Source organism: Vanellus vanellus (assembly GCF_965231255.1).
Source record: "Vanellus vanellus genome assembly, chromosome: 9".
Taxonomy (NCBI): Eukaryota; Metazoa; Chordata; class Aves; order Charadriiformes; family Charadriidae; genus Vanellus; species Vanellus vanellus.
The window spans coordinates 12,760,520-12,782,018 of NC_138914.1; the positions used below are offsets into that span (position 1 = coordinate 12,760,520).

General features: G+C 39.0%; 1 protein-coding gene across 1 annotated transcript in view; it reads right to left on the minus strand.

Annotated features, from left to right (window-relative positions):
- Positions 1-10,631: 10,631 nt before the first annotated feature.
- Positions 10,632-21,499, minus strand: part of LOC309675472 (netrin-4-like) — a gene marked incomplete at both ends in the record, with an annotated part of 52,521 nt that continues 41,653 nt past the window's right edge. The window contains 5 exons of the mRNA XM_082487793.1: positions 10,632-10,768; positions 13,745-13,915; positions 15,057-15,125; positions 16,149-16,285; positions 17,027-17,240. Coding sequence (XP_082343919.1) covers positions 10,632-10,768; positions 13,745-13,915; positions 15,057-15,125; positions 16,149-16,285; positions 17,027-17,240 — 728 coding nt within the window. The remainder of the gene's footprint in view (positions 10,769-13,744; positions 13,916-15,056; positions 15,126-16,148; positions 16,286-17,026; positions 17,241-21,499) is intronic.

Genomic DNA, 21,499 nt, shown 5'->3' on the forward strand with positions numbered 1-21,499 from the left:
GGCAGGAAAGCATAAAAAATAGAAAGCATTTTCAGCAGCTGTAGCAGACTGTGAATCATGAACCAGCAATATAGAGTACCTGAACAGCTATTCAAATTTTGAAAATTACTTTAGAGGTGCAAATAATTTAATAGTAATTCACTATAGTTTAATACCTGTAGATAAGGGAATGCTACATTGTTTTTCTTTCCTAATAAAATGTAGGCTGTGAGAATTGTATTGCAAAACAAACTGCACCTGTGGCTTCAGGAATGGTTTATTGCAGGGTTGTGGTGTTTTTTTTTTCTCTCCTTATGTGTTGGTTAACTTAACCAAAAGTAATGAGTTGTAGTGGCAATAATGTAAGTCTAGGAATGTTTAAACACTTGCCTGTCTCTGTGGGCAGAAGTCTTGAGAGCTCAGCAACATTGCTTCCATATAACATTTTGGTACCTTGTTGTTTGCATAAATTATGTCAGTGTTAGTGATGGTGTTTCTGAATACTTGAGGGGAATTTCTGTTAAATTTTGTAGTGTTTGAGCTGTTTATATTTCATTACAGCTGTTGGATCGTCAAAAAAAAATTGTAGGTGATTAAGTGGCTGACAACTACTCAATTTTGAGGGCATGGATAGCAGATATTCTCAGCATCTCCTTGCTTTTAAAACGTGTGACAGAGCTTCTCACTGTGACTCTTTTCAGGTGTAGGAAGACAAGTGCCAAGTCAGCCTGAGTAAATGGTCACAAAAGCAGCAGTGATAAACCTTGGCACTTAGGCAATCGGACCATGAAAATGAAATCTTAGGTAATCAGATAAACACCAGGCACCAAACAGAATAAAAAAATCACATGTACCCAAGCTTTTGGTTGTTCAAATGGAAATCCAGTGCATTATTTGTGAAGACGCAAGAGCTGTTTGTGAAGGGGTGCTCTGTTCTAAGAATGGTTTGGCTCCTATTTTTTTTTTTTTCTGCTGTGCTTTTCTTTCCCACATTGCCTAAATGCTCTACAGGTTTTGGATTTATCCTCTGTAACAGTACTTATAGCATCTGCATACTAAAACATAAAATGCAAGAAACCTCCTCCTAACAGTAGCTGGGGACCTGAACCTAATACTCATAGAGGAACTTGCAGCATGTAATCCAACATATTTGAAGATGTGTTTAGGATGGAGTTGCTTCTTTCTGACGCTGCTGTGGCTTGGTAACCTGTTACGCTAGATCCAGTACAAATTCGGAGTATGTGTAAGGACCTCATATCAGAAACTGTGAAAAGCATTATGTAATATGTTTGAGGTGTTTTGAGATAGGAAGTCATATCTCTAATCCTGAAGAGATCTTTGTGAAAATTATCACTTTCTTTTCCTCCTATCCTTGTTAAATTAGAAACTAGTGTAACTGTCATCACTTCACTGCATTTGCGTTCTGGATACTCTCTTAAAAGTGGAAATGATCTAACTTGGACTAAAAAAAAAATCAAGTCTCCTCTCATTCTTCTCACTACTTTTTTTTTTTTTTTTTTTTTTTACCCTTCACCTTACTTCTGGTCTTGCTGTGAGTAGCAGCCTGTTCTATTTTTTACTATCTTCTTTTACCATTAAAAACTTAAAACAGTAATGAAGATGTGATTGACAAGGAATTAGGGCTATATGTTGAGTCCAGTCCCTCCTGTTTTCTGGTTTAGTTCTTAGAGTATTTTTCCTATGGAAAATTCCTATGGAATTTGTAGGTTGATGTGTTAAGAGAAATAAAATGGAGTCAGGCTTCCTTCTGGAAGCATGTAGTATATATACTACAAGCATGTAGTATAGCTTGCACTTCAGTGAAATATTAGGAATTAGAAGGTAGATCAACAGTAAATACATATTGCCACTTCCTTGGACCCATGAAAGTAAAGAAAGAAGCTATTCAGTGTGGACTCTGCAGCTGATTTTGATGCAATTTTAGGGTCAAGTTTTCTTTCTTGACTGCTATATATCCATTATATATATATTATATTACAGAATTTACATGGAGATTTCTTTTCCATCTGTAGTAGTAGACTTGTTTTTAACTCTGGATGAATGGGGAAAAAATAAATTATCTGGAATTTCTTTTTTTGCTATGTAAACTAGTACAGTTGTCTGTATATAGATAGTATAACTCCTTTCTATTATGTTTCCCAGCATTGCTTTGTTGACATGATTTTCTGCTTATAGTTACATGCTCCCATTTTAAATCTAAAAATCAATTGGTGGTTATTTTAGTACATAATAAAGATGATAAAATGATCCCTAGCAATATGTGGCAAGCTTGTGAAATAAGCAGATGATAAGTTGCATTTTTATTGTCTGGATGTTAAAATTTAGAGCTGCATAATGCTGTCTTGTTCTAATGTGTTTCTTATTTTCTGCATAAACAATGTCTTTGTTCTCTGTCCGCTGTCAGTGGGCTACTGATTCTTGGGGGGGTAGTAGATCCAAATGTTTTTGAGAAAGCACTTGCATGGAGTGATTTTGTAATGATTTTATGCATGGTGTGTCAGGTGCTTTTGTCTGTCAAGTCAAAAGTAGTCACTGGTGGGGAGAGGAAAAGTTTTCATTATGAAATAATGGCTCTTAGTTGATCTCTTTCTCTGTAATACTTCAGTTTTCCAGTTTTAATCGTTTTTCTTCAATTGTTGCACACCCTTGTAATTCTGGATTTAATGTAGTGGTGAAACAAGCCATAGTTTTGAAGGCTGGGTAGGACTGTTACCAACTGGCTGGAACCCCTGCATGATGCAGGCCACAAATTCATAAGTAACTTGTGATAGCTTGCTTGTTAGGATGGGATCGTTCCTGCAATCAACTTAAACTTCAGTCAGTGGAGCATGTGTCACATCCATTGCAAATAAAGATTGCTTATAAAACTGGTCTCTTATAGGTGATTGTTTTAAGATAAAATATATTCTAAAATATAGTTAACTACTGAAAAGCAGTTAAAATTAGACAAAATTGCATTTTCAGAATATATTTAAAAGTTGCTCATTAAATTTTTTCTGCTTTTCTCTGCAGTACAGCCTACCTGCATTTCAAAGACCTAACTTTAACTTGTGTTTAGTAACTTTCCTAGAGATATGACCTTACTTCAGGTGCAAAAATGACCTTTTTTTTTTTTTTTTTTTCCTCTTCTTCCCTGCACACAACAGTGCGTAGAGGGAGATACTTATCTTGCAGTTTATTTAAGGATCATTAGATCTGGTGATCTGGCAGGGCTGTGTTGGAAACAAGATCTATATCCTATGCAGTTCTTATTCAGAATGTCCCTGTTAAACCTTACAGTGATGTCTCCTGTTCACCTAAGGCACTTATCTGATCACATGTCAATGAATTGCTTTGAGGAAAGTTGGTACCTAAATAGGTAGAACCTACTTTCTTATTCCTAGGGAAGAAAAAAGGGATATTATATGCTTCTTGGACTCTTGTTTTACTTCTCATTAAAATTCTAGCACTGTTAGCATGGGATGGTGTAGAGAAGCTTCCAGCAGTTTGTCATTTATTCTTAATCAGTTCTATTCATTGGACATGACTTCATTTTGTTGAACAGCACCAGCCTGTCTGCAGTTGTTTTTCAACTGCTTTTAACCCCTCTGGAGCTGATACTTTGTTTGTGATATTGAGAACTTGAGAGAAGACACACCCAATAGAGGAAGAGTGAAGTGCAGCAATGATTGTAACACCAATGTTTATAACTCTTTCCCACTGATGCAAAATAGTACCTAATATTGGTTCATGGATCAGTGTGAAATTATTTAAAATATCAAACTAGGTAATTTGGTGGTGAATTCTAGCTAGAGCATGAGGTTCTCAAGGTCTGAACCAGTAAGATGTTCGGCTTTTTTTTTTGTCTTCACTGTGGGCTAGTTCTGACTGCATAGGGTAAGACTACTAGAATTCTAGTTCAAGACTTATGGATCTGTAGCTGAGCATGGAAGAAGCAGCAGCTTCGCTCTCTCAAATATTGATGTATCTTGATACTATGAAAGCCAAGAAATAGGTCAAAGGCTGCTAAAATACTGAAATATTAGTAAATGTAATACATAACTCTTTCTGCTAAGACACCCTGAGCAATTCAGACTGCTGCTATTAACATGCTAATAGCATTAATAAAAGCTTGCAATGGGTTTTGCACCCATCACTGCCAGAAACATGAGGGTTTGTGATTAGAGTACCCTGTGCATTCACCCAGTGGCTCAAGTTGGAACAGCCTCTTCATGCATTTAGATCTACTGAAAGTAGCCCTGTACCACACACTGAAATGGTTGGAATATTGCTTAATTTTCTGCCATTTGCTAATTTGATTGAAACTATTAAATATTTTGTCCTGCTTGTGGAAAGTGCAGTGTTTGCTGCTTGATATACAAAAAAGGCTTTTTATAATTCAAGAAAAATAAAGTTGAGGTGGCAAGTTCTGCCCAGTGGTGTCAGGAATGGAAAGTATGGACATGGCTGCCTAATGTAGGGCTGTGATTTTTCTGTCTATTACTGACTTTACTTTCCTCAAAAATCCTTGAACTTTTATTTTGTTTCTTCTTTCTTGTGTGTGTTTCCTCCAGTAAATTCCATGTTCTTAGCATAAACTATAGTCAGCAGCTAGAGCCTGAATGGAGGGGCAAACTCTAAAACAAGAAGAAATGTTTTTGCTGTTGCTTTCTGTTGCTTTTTTTGTTTGTTTGGGGTTTTTTTGTTTTGTTTTAGTTTGTTTTTTTTGTTTACAAATAGCATGTTACAAATTGCTATTGAGATATCTGTTAGCAGACAGCTCATGAAGGCCCTGTTATAGCCAAAACAAAGAGCACAGGAAGATTTGTAGTGATTGCACATTGCAGATTAACCCAGATGCCACAACAATGATGTGAAGTTTAAGTGGACATAGGTTTTGCTGTACCAGATCTGATGACAGGTCCAGTTCATTTGTTTGTTTCTGAATGTGACAAGTTCCTTATGCCTCCTAAGAAGGTAAAAGTATCCCCTCATATGCACTCATTGCCTTTGTAGGGTGCTGTGTGGGGAGAACACTGTTTGATTTCTACATCTGTGGTTTCTAACCTTTTTTTCTTTTTACTGTTGCAAGAGCGTTGCTGTTCCTTTTGCTTTCTGTTTTGTCCCCTTGTCATATGCCTCTAAATACTAGTAGTGCTTCCTTTTCCCCTACAGCCTGTCACACTTTTCTTTACAGGTATTGGCTTTGTTCCCTTACTTGGCCCAAGGGGCCATCTCTCCTTTCTCCTTGCAACATAAAGAACCTAAACTAATGAACTAGGTTGGATCCAGCTGATTTTCTTTGGATTTGGCTCTGCATGGAACAAGCAAAGGTTGGCAGAATTTGACAGCTGGATGCCATGCTTGTAGTTAAGAGTTTCCCATGCTGTGTGTCAAGCTGCTGATTTAGAATTAGTCCAGTTGATAACCATCATGTTTTTATATTGGTAGTGGGTAACGTGTTATTAATGGATGTTACCTGCACAGTTAACTATTGAAGTATCCTCAGTGCTTGTGATTTTTCTCATAAAGGGCATGTTACAAATGAATTAGAGTTAATATTTTCAGAGGTAGACTCACAATTTCTCAAATGTAGGAGAGCGGAGGGCCTGAGAATCTGGGCTAGCAGAACTTGTACTATGCATTGTCCCATGTTGGCCTACGTTAATTGTCATGAAAGTACTACACCTGACATAAAGCTACTATCTAGTACCAACATACAGGGACAATCTCCTGGATCAAAATTTCTTTTAAGACTCAGACCTGTGCATTTGAAAGTGGTACATCATAATGTTTCTCAGCTGCAAGACAGAAGCATGATGGCAATATTTATTGTGTCATTAATGTGTGAAGAAGGAAGAATTGGGTCTTAGAGGTACAATTTCCTCAGTAGAAGTCTACAGGTAAGGTAAAAACTTGTACAGGACCCAGAAGAGTAAGTGCAACTGTAAGGCAGAGTTGCGAGGGTAAATGTCTAATACACTGCCTTGATTTTAAGTATGGAGACCTATGTGAACATACTTCTATCAAGCTAAGTGCTGAGCACTTACAGGTAAGGCATCTTCCACCTACCTGTCGTGCATTCCTATTTTTATACCTTGCATCCCACAAATCAACTCTGTGTAAAGAAGCTGTTTTAGGACATGTTAAGTATTTTTTTAGACCGCATTAGACCTCAAACCAGTAAAACTTCATGTCTGTATTCTTCTGGGAATTAAACTTCTGCAAATACAAATGTCTAAGATTTTGCAGGATTGAGTTTTAATCAATTATTGAATTAACATGCCATTTACATAAACTAACTACCTGTTTTGTGTTTCTAATCTGTATGTTCTCATACCAAATGTACATTTTTTTGGCAAGTTGTTCAGTAGAAATATAACGTATCATGGTTGCCTTATTAGCTAAATGCTTTTCTCAATTTGCCTGATTCTGTGCTAACGCTAGCAAAGCAGGAGCCTGATCTTTGGAATGTTTGTGGTTTAGTAACTTATAAAGAATTAACATGCATGTGGTTTGAGGATTGCATGGTTTAAAATTTTAAAAATAGATCCCAAACCTCACATCAATATAAATGTATGAGTATTTTTAATTGAAGTTTTAAGTACAAAAAAAAAAAAAGTGCTACAACACATAACAAATAACACAGTAACTTTTCGAGGTCTTGGGGACTTGAGGGAGCACATTAGGTGAATTATATCTATTCAAAGAAAGCTTACATCAAGCAGCATGGAAAAATTATGAGACATGGTAAATTTTACAGAGAAAACTTACTCTTTTATAGCAGTGAGCCAGTCTCAGAAGAGCAGTGCACAAAGGTTGTGCGTAGGTTACATTTTCCTTCTTAGCAGCTTGCCAAGAGCAGAAGCTGGAGAAGCATTAGTAGCAATATGTCAGTATGTTGGAGTTAGAGCTTAGCACTCACAACGGCCATTTAATGAACTACGTTGATGCTTTAAGGGTCCATGTTGCCAGAATGATTGTGTACTCATGGATACACGTGCTGCACAGCTGTTACAGAGAGCTACTTTGACCTCCAGCATCCTGAATTTGCTGCTGTCTGTGGAAAGTTGCATGTGCTTCTGCTTCAATCTATCACCTGCCCTATTATAAATTTTCCACAGCTTTCCAGACTTCTCTTCTTGTGGGGAAAGGCTTTTATTTCATCCCTATGTAGGATTTCCAAGTGATACATCATTTCTACTGTTTGGTATGTGGTTGCTGCTGCTTATGAGACACCTTGTCTAGTTGGGTGCTATAGGATTGTTCACGTGACCATTTTAAAGAGGGATCCCATTTTAGACATACTGAAAAGCTGGCCAGCCACTTCTGTATTGGGCAAATGCATCCTTTTTTCCATGTTAGTATTCTTTGTATTGCTGTGCTGCCTAAGACACACAGTCACAGAGATGATCACAAGGTATGTGATATTGTACACAGGCCTACAAAACAATTCTTTTTTGGTACAGGAATACCACACTTTCTGTGGTAGTTCTTTTAATTTACAATGTATGATCTTGTTTGCTTGTTCTGAGGAATAGGTAACAGCTTCTACTAGGAAGCCAGTTGTCATCCTGTGCTATCTCATGCTCATCTTTATTTCAGGAACCAGTATGCAAAAAAATAACTTTTCTTTTCCAAAGTCTCATGGTGATCAATTTAAACTTTCCCATCTCTTCTTTAATTAATAGCTGTTCTAACTTAATCTGTGCAGTTCGCTTCTATTTAGATACTTATTTTCAGAGAGGCTACCTGGATTGTAGCACTGTAGAACAAAGAGATTGCACATGGTACCTCTGTGTGAGTTGGAACTTTATTCTGTCATTTTTCTTCTCTGTGAACTCAAGAGATACCTGATTAGCAGAAGTCAGGATACCAATAAAAAGTCACCTTGCAGTGTTGACTCACCTGAATGTGTTTTTATTTTTCACTTTCAAATTAAATTCCGTGCTTATGGAATACCTGCTACTCTGTAGAGCAGAACCATTAAACAAGAGCACGTAGTTGGAACAAAATGTGCAGTTTCCAACTAATGGAGGGAATGAAGTAGACTTAAATGTACAGGTACCTGCAAGTAAATTAGAGATTCAAAAGGAACAGGAAATTAGAAGGAGGAGAAGAAATTAGCTGAATATTTTTGGGTTTCCCCACTCGTTTTACGCTTTTCACTAGAGTGTATATATGTATCCCTACTTTTGAGATACCTGAAATATGTGATATATCGATGACTGTCTTGTTTGTATGCAACAATGTTTGCATTTGGTAGTCATTAATCACTGTATTATAGCAGGCCCTAAGAGAATACACCAGGATATCAATATTCTTGTCCAAAGAGTATTTCTGCTAGCAGTAGCTAGAAATGCTTGTATATAACTGTGTTAAAAAATAACTTTCATCTACAGAAGGGAAATACACAGTTGTTTACCCTCCCCACAAAATCACCAATCTGGCACAAAAGGTGGAATATGGGAGTTAGCTTTAACAACCGCAGTGGAATATGATCATCATTAAATCAGATCCCCTGCAGGTAAAATGGCCTGTGTTGAAAAGTGTGTTCCTTAGCTTAGTTCTAAACCTACACTTGATTTTCATTTGTTCTGAGAGGCCCTTTGAGAACAGACTGTAAATTCATGTACACATCTTTATTTTTATTGATATTTGAAAGAGAACTTCTCAATCTTTTTGTTGTGAGACGATTTTTGGAGACAGTAAAGAAAGCAGTTGCTATGCTTTTAATTTCTGTAAGCTGACATTTCAAATTAAGCCAAATTCCTTGGTTAAAAAGTGTTTTATTGCATTAATTAAATGGCTTGTTGGAGATGCCACGTTGTTGGATACCACTTTAGGTAACAACAAATAAATAATGAAGTGAAAGAGTGAAAGCAATGGCATTCAAGCAGGGGAGACTTTTTGAAAAGGGAGGAGGAAGAAACACTGTTTATGCACTGTTGGAAGAAAAGTGGGGCTTTTATTTTGTAAATATCTGCCTGTCATCCATTTCCAAATGAGCTGAGGATTTTTCTGCTGTTAAACTGTTATGAAGCTAAAAGGAAAACAGCAACAAATGGAATAAAGCAGCTGGTTTTTCAGGTTCCCAGTGATAAAGAGAACAAACTGATGGCCTAAGTTGTAGACTGGGATTTCCATCCTTCTGCATTAGTATTAGGTTTTTCTAGATACTCCATGTGCTAGTCAGACAGTGATAAATGAAGATATTTCCTTTTTCCTGAGAGCCTTAAAAATTATAGACATGGAATAGAAATATGCAAAAGTAGCATGCACGCATGCTTTTTCTCTGTAACCCCCTGAAAGAATAGACCGACTCATTATGCTTTCTGCTTTACTTGACAAGAGAATGTGCTCTAACCAGCTTCATTTGATTGTGAGCCCTTAAACAGGGGACACGTCTTAAACTACAGTTTCCTCAAAATACTGTGTTAGGGAATGATTTAAGTAGCTACCCCTTAATTACTATAGAGTAGGGTAAAATTGGTTTAGAAAGAATGCTTTTGCAGAACAGAACTATTTTTACTGAGAGTGCAGGTGTTACCACTCCTATACTTCTGTAGAGGAAAAAATAATCCCCGGGAAGGAAGCTGAGCTTCAGTATCTTAACCTGAAGTGTGACCAAGAAAAACAAAGCAGAATGAAAGTGCTAAGTGCAATCAAATGCCAGTGGTCTTAAGCACAGTTTGAATAGCCAGGTTGCTCTCACAGTAACTATAGCTACCTCATTTAATACACAGTCACAGTCCAACCAATCCATTTACCTTCTGCTTCTGCCTTGTAGCTTTTGTAGTGTTACAGTCTCAACATTAGCAGTTACTAGTTCCTCACGTGTTTTGGCCCTTTCCTAGCATAAGGCTTTTTAGTGGTAATCGCTGTGAAACTTTTGTGGTGGTACAGACTAAAGTACTACAGCAAAGAGCAAAATGATCTTCGAGAGCAAGGACTGGATTTGGAATCAAGTTTTAGCTGAGGTGCTTTCTGCAGCAGACCTCAGCACTAAACATTAGATGTACATTGCTATCATCATAAAGGACCTTGTCCCCAAGATAAGTCATGTTACTTTGTTTCTGTTCAGCAATGGGATAATAATTGCCTTCTAGAAAGCGACCCGTTATATTGGCATAATTGCAGTCTGATGTTATATCAATCTGAGCTCTTTTAAATAAGTATTATTTGACATGCTGCTTTAGTATTATGCCACTTGTAAAGCTGAAAGAAATTGCTGCCGTTAGTGGTCACTTATAAAGAAAACTATACCCAAGTAATGAATGCATTATGTAAGCAGCTTATACATATTCATATCGGGCTCTGACCTGAAATATGGAAACACTAATCCATATCTTTAGTTCTGCCTTATAAAATGATTCTCTGGCTGCATGGAGTCAGGCTCAAATGAAGAACTGACTTGCAACCTATGTATGATGCACTAGTTAATTTTGTATGATAAGGTTGTGCCCATTTTGAAAAAAGTAGTCATGTCCCAAGTATCCTGTCTAAGCACATGAAAGGAGGAAAAGGATGGTCAGTCTGCTTTCATCACTTCAGCTAGGAGCATGTTGAATAGGAATGCATGAACTAACTACACCTTTCACTGCAGTGTTACTAAAAGGCAAAGTTCAGCGCTGTAACTTCTGAAGCAGAAATTATTTGCACCCAGTTCGAAGAATATCTGATACTTGTTTTCCCAGATATGCTTTCCAGGGTTTCACAAGGCTGTTCATGTTCACAAGGAGTTTGCTGGTCCTAGAGTCCTCCTGGCCTGCTATAAGATAGTCAGTACCTAGTTTAAAAAAAAAAAGGGGGGGGGGGGGGGGGAGAAACTTCAGTCAATAAATAGAAGAAAACAGAACTAAATGCAGAATTTCTCTATTTCATAAGAATCTGGCATGTAGCATTTTAGCCACCTTCATCCAGTTTGTGTATGTGCCATCTTACGTGTAAACATACTTTCACATACATATTGACAATGCTGACTCTTGGGCACACAGGTTCAATGTCAGCATATGATTATGCTCAGGAATTACAGCTACAAATGGATTTAGCTCCAGTGGCCTTACCACTTACAAATTCAGCACCCCCATATGCAGATAACCGGGTTTGAGTCTGATCTGTCTAACCTTTGGTTTAAGTCACTGTAACTCCATGTGCTTCAGTACCATTACTCCTGACTTGTATAGGTATGATGAGTAGCAGAATTCAGTCTGAACAGATGTGGAAGCTGGTATTATTATATATCAAAACAGTAAGCCAGACTGCCTAGATTATAATCTTACGATACAGGTAGCAGAGCCTCAAAAAAGACTTCTGTGAACAAAAAAGTGGGTAACTATGCATGGAGACAAGAAAAAAATACTACTACTAATCATGTCACTGCTTTAGATGTATAAGCACTCTTTGTGTAGTATTAACTGCAGTAAGTAAAATTCACACATTGGTCAGAATTTAGAGAAACAGGTGCACTCATGGCAAGCTATGTGTCAGGTTCTGCCCAGAGATCTGCAGGCTGCTACTTGTGCCTTTGTCCCCTCCTTAGGAGTTGTGCGCTGGAAAGCGTGTATAGAATGCTTGTATAGAAAGGAGAATAAAGGTGGGTGTAAAAGCCCCAAGAAGAGAGGAAAAAGTAAGGTTCCCACCATGAGTCAGGGCATGCTGTGATCTTGGGGCAAGGGTTCAGTCAAGCAATATCTTGAAATCTGCAGAACTGCAGTGATTGGGATCTCTCCATAGCTTTAAATTCTATCAGGAGGCAATAGCATAACTTCTATATCTCTAGCATCTAAATTTCTGAGCCGTATGTCTTCAGTCCTATGTTTCTAAAGAGGTACAAAGTAAAGCTAGAGAGGTACAAAGGAGCAAAATGTCCTGTGATATTTTCCCTCTTCAAACATGTGTGGGATCAGATGTACTCTCCTCATATTTAAGCAGTGTTTTATTCATGTCTGATTCAGGGCTCCCACAGTTTCACAGGGAGCAGTGGTAAATAATTATGCACAACTGTCCCACTGGAGTTTAGGTACTAAGGAAAACAACTTACTCGTTTGGACTACGTTAAGCCAAAAATTTTATGTGCACATTCAAAAACTGCCCCTAGAAAGAGAGCTCAGGGTCTATATTACACTTCAGTGCAAATTCAAGACGCAGTCTTTCACTTGATATGGGTAATGGAAGACAAAATTTGTTTCTGAGACAGTACAGGTCACTTTTTCGTAACAGGAAAAATTTGTACCGAGTTTGATTTGACATAGCCTTTCCTAAAACAGCTGTCTTTTGTATGTGGCTAATTTCAGCTGAGAACTTGTCTTAAAGGTTAGATTAAACCTTGCGTTTTAAGTGAAGCACAAGGAATTCCTTTTACTCAGTGGATGTGCTTTTAATCTATTCAGAGGGAAAAACATGGGGTAATTTTTCTATCGGCTGCTGCTTTTAGAATGATGACAAGTCACTGTTTTCTGTGGTGTATGGTTGAATAATGAAACATGATTCCCAGCATATACTACCAGTCAACCTAATGATACCCAAAGTCTTTTTCTTGTTGGGATTTGATCGCAGGACATGGTCCCAATGACTTGGAACTTCCAGTGATATGAAGAAAAGTTATGAATAATCAAAATCTGTCAGAATTAGGCACCTAGCATCTACTTAGGCACGTAGGGACATGGTTTAGTGGTGGACTTGGCAGTGTTAGGTTTATGATTGGACTCTATGATCTTAAAGGTCTTTTCCAACCCAAATTATTGCAGGATTCTGATATTTACCCAGAGATTTTAACTGTTGTTCAAGTAAATGTATTTTTCCCTGTGGTCCAATAAGTTGTATTGCAGGAAAGGCAGCAATAGGGAAGGCTGAATTAAGGAATGTATCCACTCAGCCACTGCTAATATTACTGAGCACTGAGCTTTGCAGTCTATAGTGTGATGTTTCCGCCTGCAGCAGAGTTGGAGAGAAGGAGGTTGCTGCTTTCCGCTACCCTACTTCTCCACTCTACTGCTGCAGGAAGGTTCCCATAATTAAAAGTGAACAAACAGATCATCCTGATAGAATGTGGTTAAGGAGCAAACCTAGAGGCCTATCCTAAACTGGTTATAACAAGAGGGGCTTTATTTACTTAAAAAGATGGTTTTTCTAATTATTAAAGATTTTCCTGTCTTACTTGGTTTGAAATTAAATTCATTTGGGTTCATACTTTCCACTCATGATTGGTTTCCAATATACTGCAGGCTGTCAGCTCTAGGCTTTGATGGAACAAGCCATTGCATGCACTAGAATTTACAGTAGGAGAAGGAATTAAGACTTACTTTTCATTATTTAAAACCATTACAAAGGCATAGAAGAAATTAGATTCCCTCTACTTCCTAAAATTTTCACAAAAATTTCTAGTTTTTCCAAAAAGAAGTGAAGTGTGATGTGAGAATACGGAGTGAGGAAGAAAACTCTTTGGACCTAAAAATGCAGGGATGGTTTTTTTTTTCTCCCGAACATTCTTCTAGTCACTGATATTCTGGGAGATTAAATAAAGTCACTGAAAGCAAAAAACTTCCAGGGAGGTTTGGGATTCTTGGTAAAACTTTGTTCTCTGGTAACAAAATGCTTTTTACTGCAGCTGTCTATTGACTTCCTCTTTGGTCTGGATGAGTCAAAGGACTCTGTCCCAGAAAGACTGATGGGAAGTGTTGAGCAGCCATAGCTAATGTTCATAATGAGTTGTCACCACTGTTTACAGGGGAAAAAAACCACCCGGTAAGCGTTTTGTCCTTACCAGGATTGAGAATGGGACATGTACATCCCCTGTTGGTCCAGGATTCTGGGTAAATGCTTCTGTTGCTCCGAGCAATTTTCACTTTTCCTGATTTCAGGACCTTCTTCACTTTCACAACAACTTCTGCATGGGTCCCTTTGTCATGAGCTGATAGGATTCTTGCTTTTATCACTGCCAGAAAACATACCAAGATAGAGATGAACAATAAATTTCTAAATTAATTTTGGTTTATGCTGCTAAAAGGTAGAATTTTAACACCTTGAAAGAAGACGTGAAAAAATACTGCAGTTGTACAGAAAGCGTATTCCAGTGCTTGCTCATGGCTTTTCTAAATAAATTTGGAGAAGAAAAAACTAGATTTTTCTATGAAGTAGTTAACTGATCCTTTCATCATGTTATTTAGCAACTACTTTTTAATGGGCTGATGTCAAATGCTTGAGAATCACAGGAAAGCGCTTGTATGTATACATAGGAAGGCTGGAAAAAACAGGTCAGCAGCTAACAGTCTGATTTTAAATGCACTGATTCTAGGCTTTATATTTTGCAGTTTGAAAACTTGTGTTGAGCTTCAATGCTGGCCTCTCAAAAATTTTGTCCTATGGGTAGGGACTGTCTGCTCTACAGGAAGGAAGTGAGGAAGTTTCCCATCGGACTGCAGGCACATCACATGGCTAAAATTCCATGGTTGCACAACAAACCAGAAGAAGCATTTTTATTTTGTGGCCTAACATCTGGTTGCCATGATAAATTTCTGTTCCTTTAATTTAATAGGATCCCATAACTTTTTGGCTGGGCAGTCTCGTCGAGATCAGCCCCACAGGCAAGCTTTGGTGTGTCATGACACAAGCACATCAAACCTTTGGATCCCGGAGCTCCCCTTTCTTGCTTCACATGGTGCCATGAACCTGGTGTTCATAAACCACATTATTAAATATATTCCTGGTAAACAAGCAGGGCCATTTGAACCTGCATAATGAGTGCAAAAACAATGGCAGTTTAGATGCAAGGTTTTTATCATTTATTCTTAATGTAGAGGCCAACCATTCCCCTGAGTTACAATTCTGGCACTCCTGCTGATGTAAAGAGGGAAGCTAACTGGGTGGAAAGGAGACATCATGGAGCCTTGTATGAAAAATGTAGTTCAGTTCTGATCAGAAGTTGGACATGTCACTAAACAAAAAAGGCAGAAGAAATCCTATCTCTTATTTCATGACTTAGCTGGTCCTGTCATTTTTCATAGCTATCAGCTAATAACATGCATAGAGAGAACATTGTGAAATTATCATAGCTCGAGGGCATGTCGCCCACTTACCATAAGCATATTTCATTTGGCAGAAGTCAGCGACGCTTCCAAGCACCTTTTCTTTGCACACACACTTCTCTAGCAGGGGAACCACAGAACAAAAAGGGTTGGAGAAGAGCCAGGACGTGAGAGAGAAAAGGAAAGCAAATGATACTCAGTTGTAAAGTTATATGTATATAGCTCCCATAATCTGGATGGACTTTTAAGATTAAGTTTGAGAGTTAGCTCAGTTATTTGCAAATCTGTTTCTTGTTACATGATACAATAATTGTTCTGAAAACTGATCAGTACTGTCAAGTAAAATGCAGCCCTTATGGGGCCTATTGTACAGTTAATAAACTGATACTAATAGAGAGATTTGTAAGAATCAGATCCAGGTGTAAATCATGTAAATAATGATACCCTTGTTTGATCCCATAAGCTAAGAAATGCTGATCCTGCTGGTATCAAGGTAATATCCCTCTCAGAAAAGTCAAGTTATGCAATAGGTGGCACTATTACCTCTGGGTCTTACAAAGCCATTGATGCTGATAAGTGCTGACCTTCATACGTGGCAAGCAAAGCTGAGAACTCTTTTTTAAGTATTAAAGACTCCACCTCATTCTATAAGCCTACTTACTTTGTAACTTCAGCTGAGTACAGCATTCTTTACTTTCTCCCCTGCGCTGTTGTGCCATCAGGAACATCTTACTCTTAAAATCACCTGCATTCCACCCCAGAGGTGGTGCACTTCAGTGATGGCTGACATGGTCTTCTTACAAATAACACTTGAAGTTCTGAACAGCAACTGAATGCTTGAGAAGGAGCTGTGTAAAACCGTAAGCATTATGACTGTAATTCCAACAGCAAAAGGAGAGTATTTTTTCCACACAATCTTATTCATGACTTACTGATTTCCAAAACCAAAGTTGGATAGTACAGTTGGTTTGTAAAATAACAATGTAAGTGTAATGATAACCTATATAGTTCATATTAGCAGATGTTGCCAGCAGATGGGGGGACAGACAAGCTAGAGATGAGTGGGGGAATTTAAGTTGGTGGGAGAACAAAGACCTGGCACTAAGTGAGGTCAATAAATGTTTCCCAGACTGTGGGCTGTACCTGGGTGCCTCAGTGCAGAAAATCCCTGCTCGTGGTCATTCCATTTCCACTCCTCTTCGCTCTCATTGGTTGGCATTTGCACAAGGTCAGGGATTCGTCCCCCAATGGGGATGTTAAAGAATGGTTCATTGTCATAGCTGGGGGGGACACATAAAACAGAAACTTGGTTAGGACAGGAGGTGGGTGGGAAGCAGGTGTTTGTAGCATGTGGCTGTATCCAGACAGATGAGCTTGCTTTTTTCAGGTTGGGAGTGCAAATAAGAGCAAGACTTCATGCCATACAGAGAGGTCACAAGAGCTAGGCCTTACCACTGCTGACTTAACATTTTTTAAACTAACTATGTATTGGGCCTTTTTTGCTTTTGTTTGTTTGCTTTTACTGAATTAAATGACTTGAAGTTAGTGACCACTTGCTGATGTCACTAGGAACTGAGGACACCTGCATGACCTGTTAAACAGCAGTCACTCAGCAAATCATAACATTTCTGTACTGATTAATGTATGTTTGGGGTACAGATGCCTGCCCTCTAGAAACAAGAGGGAGACCTTGTAGTTCATTTTCCCTGGGCACAGATGAGAGGCAAGCTCTCCAAACTCTTCCATCTATTTCCAAGGCAAACAGGTATATTTAAAAATGCTGTACGTATTTCCATGGAGTTGTGGAGTTGGCTATTATTACTGCAAAAAGTCATAATTTCAAGGTTGCCTTGGATAATACAATGGACTTAAAAGTGTGCCAGCCACCAAATGGAATCTAAAAATGATTGTGCACCCTTCAGCATCCTCCAATTACTGTCATTGCTGCAGTATTTCAGTTAATGCTTGTGTCATTTCACATAATCCCATGTCAAAGTGAACCCAAAGGAGGGCTTCTTTACCCATTGAAACAGTTTCCAGTGTGCTGGTCGCAGTCTCTGGCGCAGTCACAAGGGCGACAGCCGTTTTCTCCAAAGCCCCAGTAGCCCATGAGACATCTATCGCAGTTGGGGCCCGCCACACCTGGCTTGCAGTAGCAGAATCCCGTCTTGGGGTGGCATCGCCAGCTTCTGCTGAAAGTCGCATTGGCTGAACCCATTGGCTGGCAGGCGCAGGCTATGGAGATATGGTAAGAGGTGACTGAGATTATGTGCCCAGGGGTCATCTGGTTAAGTGACAGTCTTTCAAGGCTGATAAACTCGTGCCCTGTTCCTTATGCTCAGTAGTTTTATGTCAAAACTGGTGAACACTGCATTGTCAGCCTACATTTGCAATATTATTTTTGTTTCTTTTTAACTCATTAAGCACAGCAAAACAAGTACAACTGGGACCCATTTATGTATGCAAGTCAGTTCTTCCCTGCTACACAATTCTTCACAATACAGGGTTTTGAAGTGGTGGCAGCAAGCCTCCACTGTGTGTTTACTTTTAAAGGGTCTTGCAGGTGATGCCCTTTTAAGTGTTTTGCAAAAAGATTCAGTAGCATGGGTGAGATAAAAGGTTATAGCTATTGCCTATGTTGTCTTTCCTATGAACACAGAGATCAAAAAACTACTGTTTCCTCTGGGGCTAGATGCAGCTTATGCGGGTGGTTCAGATGACCTGAAACATTTTTTCTATTTCTGCCTCCAAAAAGTCCATACATTTCCTTCAGCGCCAGTTCTAAGGGACACATCTCACCATGCAGTACTGTATGTGTGTAATGAAGCTGATGACATTTTCTGTACAAATAAGTGAGCAGATTTGTTATAATGAAGGCGGACAGAATGAGATAAGATCTCTAACCTTGCTAGATGTATTTTACGTGTAGCTGGAGATGAGAAAATAGGAGGAAAAAAACCCAGATCTATTGCTAATTTGACATCAGCCTGGCAACTCAAGGCAACTTGGCAGTAAATCAGAGAGCTACAGCTCCTGTGGGCAACTCTGCCTGCATAGACAATAAATTGTCATAATCCCACGCCACCACTACATTCCCAATGCGACAGCATCAAGGAGTGTGGTGGAAAGCAATATAGATAGTGGTGCAAAGCCAACACAGTTGACTGCTCCCCATCAGGACAGAGGCTAGCTGAGATGGTCAAGCCTTGTGCCAACAGCTCTGCAGAGGTAAAATACAAGCAATAAACATTCCCACTCATTTCTGATATTCAAACAAGTTTGATTAAAATGAGAACTGAGCTGAACTCCAGGCCTTCATATTTCAGCTTGCTTTTGTATTAACAAAGCAGCATGCCCTGGCTTTTGCTTGTAGCAGAAACTGAAAAGGAAATGCATCACTACTTCATCCATCTGGAAGAGGGCAGAAATAAAAATCTTGTGGCTAAGACCTGCTTTAACAGAGATTTTCAGTTAAATGTTGGACACCCAAGGCGTTTAGATAGCTTGGATCGGGGGCCAGCGTTTTGGATGCTTATCTGAACCAAACATGATCTGCAAAGCTTTTGAAGTTTGCCCATCATTGCTTCTAATCAAACTACTTTTCTTCATGAGCTCACAGATAAGAGACCAAATGAACACTCTGATTCCACACATCATTTTCCAAGAGGAAGGGGCAAGTATATGACTATAGTGTTAAGTGTTGCAGAGACAGATTCACTTTCATCTGCAACCTTGTATTTGATGCTCAAGGAAAGAAAATACCTTTTGAAAATAGTACTAGAAAAAGAGTGAGCAATTTTGTTTAAAGGGCATTTCTCTTATGATCTGCTTACTACATAGTTATTTTTTCACCATGCCCTGTGTTCTTTATGCCAATATTTTTAATAATATTATTACACTCTGCTGTAGACGGATCTCAGTCCGTTGTTTTCAAGGGACACTAGCACAATAGCCTAAGGACAGAAAATAAGCGTGCTGTCATGGGCAATGTACTCAACACAATGAGCTGGTTGGCGGATGGCAGCAGGCTCGCCTGTTTGCCACAAAGCAGTCTTGACTTTGGGAGCAAACCCAGGGATTTTGCTGTCAGTTCTGGAGAGCAGGTGTAACAATGAAGTGCTCATTAGCGCTGACAGTTTCAAAGGCAAGTTCTGATTTGTTGCTGCTCAACTTGAATTATTTTTTGCATGGATTTTTGCAGGGCTGACTACATCACCCTAAAAGAGGACACACTTAGTTCCGTCCATCACTGAAAAAAATGGATATCATAGATTTGGGGATAAGGAAGGGAAACACCCGCTTCCTTTACTGCAGACAGGTCTGAGCCACAAGAAGTAAGAGGTTGCCAACATCTGGGCTGGCTTGAATCCAGGTTTCTTATTTCACTGTAATATTTCTGTATGTAGGATCTACCTGTGGAGTTTTCACCTTAAATATCTTATATTTCTGCAACTCCTGGGTCTCTCTTTATTCCTGTCTTATTTCCAGTTTTCGGGTTTCATCACTTAGGGTCATATAACAGATAGGTAAATCATTAGCATCGTTAGACTCACTAACTGAGACTAGGTCCTGATTCAGGAAGATGGGACTCTCCCATCCTATCCGTAAGGGAAAGTATTACAGGACAGCGACTGACAGCGTTGGCAGAAGCTGATGAGGAGGTAGGAAAAAAGTGCCTCTTCCCCCTCCCCCCCACTTATTTTGGGGCTATGGTTCAGGAAAACTAATGTTCCCAAATGAACTGTGGGGCATATTCCCCAATTAGAAACTGGAACAGCTTCTGGTGGATCAGAAAGCAAGCTGAATCAATAAATGTACAACACTTTCAGATGAGTTATACAAGTGGCTTGCAAACGCTTTACTCAGTCTGTGTTTATTTAGCATTTCAGCTTGGGTGTGTACATTGTCTGGCTTCCAGAGTATTATGGCCAAAATCCCAGTTGTGCATCTAAGGTAACTCCCAAAATAAGAGCCCACATGTCACATGCTGAAGGGGCAGCTGTTGATGACTGGGTTTTATCTGCTTAATAGTACCACAGATTTGCAGATAAACCTCACAATTAAAGAAACATAAAAGCAAGTTTCCAAAACCTCATGCCTTTACATTTCCCAATAATTGACAACACAGCCTCTTTCTCTGCTGATTTTTGCTTCTTTTCTCTTGGCAAACCCTAGTTTTCTCTCCATCCGCCTCCCTGTCTAACAAAACACCAGCCGACATGACAATGGCCTTGTTTGTCAAAGACATCATCAATTATGTTAGGGACGGTGTGCAGACAGTTCTGGCTCAGAGATGGCTGGTTTATTTGGGTTCTCCCCTTGACAGCAGTGTAATGAAAAATTTCATCATTGTACTTTAGAATTGGCTATCAGTCACGAAGTATCACAAAGCATCCTCTTGCCTTTTAGTCTCACACTAAGTTTGTTTTGTCAGAAACTACTGTAAAAAGGAGACAAAGAATAATGAAAAATGAATAATTCATACAGCAGTCTCCACTCAAGTCCTCAATAAATCTGTCTGCCCTCAGCACAGCTGTCTTTCCCATGTAATTAGACACAGATGTAAAATATAATATTAGTTGTAACAATATGGTCCCAACTTAGAGGAAAATAGCAAGCGCACCAAGTAATTCAGTGGACTTTGAGGTATCTTGCCTTAAACTTCTGTCTAATAATGCATAAGATATAGCTGTGAGCAGACCCTGGCTATTTGATGAAAAACAGGCAAAATGAGAAATGAAACAAAGTCTTTTGAATCTGAAATATATACATGTGCATCTTTGGAGCATATGACCAAATCAGGGCAATTTTTAAAGCATGTCAGATGTGGGGATTGACTCAGCCAATAATGCTTCTTAAATGAAGGAAATAAGATAGACAGCTGTGTGTGTGGTCAGGCCTGATTAAGACAGACTGAACCAAGATGTGATCAGGCCTTTGTGATATTACAATTAAAAGTTCACTCCCTCTGCTCAGAAGTAAAAGGATGGGAAGCAGAGATTTTCTCTGCGTGTGTGTGTGTGCATGTGCATCTGGGCACATTTTAATTTTCAACCCTTGTGCTTAGAGCAAAAATCTTTTTTTTTCTGGACACCATTTTTAATGGGTCTACATGCCTGCATTATTTTTTAAGCTAAGCAAAGGGTGAGTACAAAAGATGGTGCCATTTCAGAAGGATCCCTTAAGCCTCCAAATAAGCCACAGGAAGGAGCTAAGGATACAGCAGCTTTTCTAACCATTGGTTAGGAAACGATTAGGCTTCCGAGTCAAAGCTCCCATGCAAGTCTATATCCAAACTACTTAATCCTGTGTTGTCACCCCCAATAACAGGCAGGTGCGTGCCTTGCTCTGGGGCTCTTTTCATGCCTTTTTTTTTAAAAAAAAAAAAAAAGAAAAAATATAGATCTAAGCAGAATCAAAACAAGGGTCTGCATGCACATGGCTCTCATTCATTCCCAGCAGCTAGGAACAGGACAAGAAAAGGGATCAGAGGC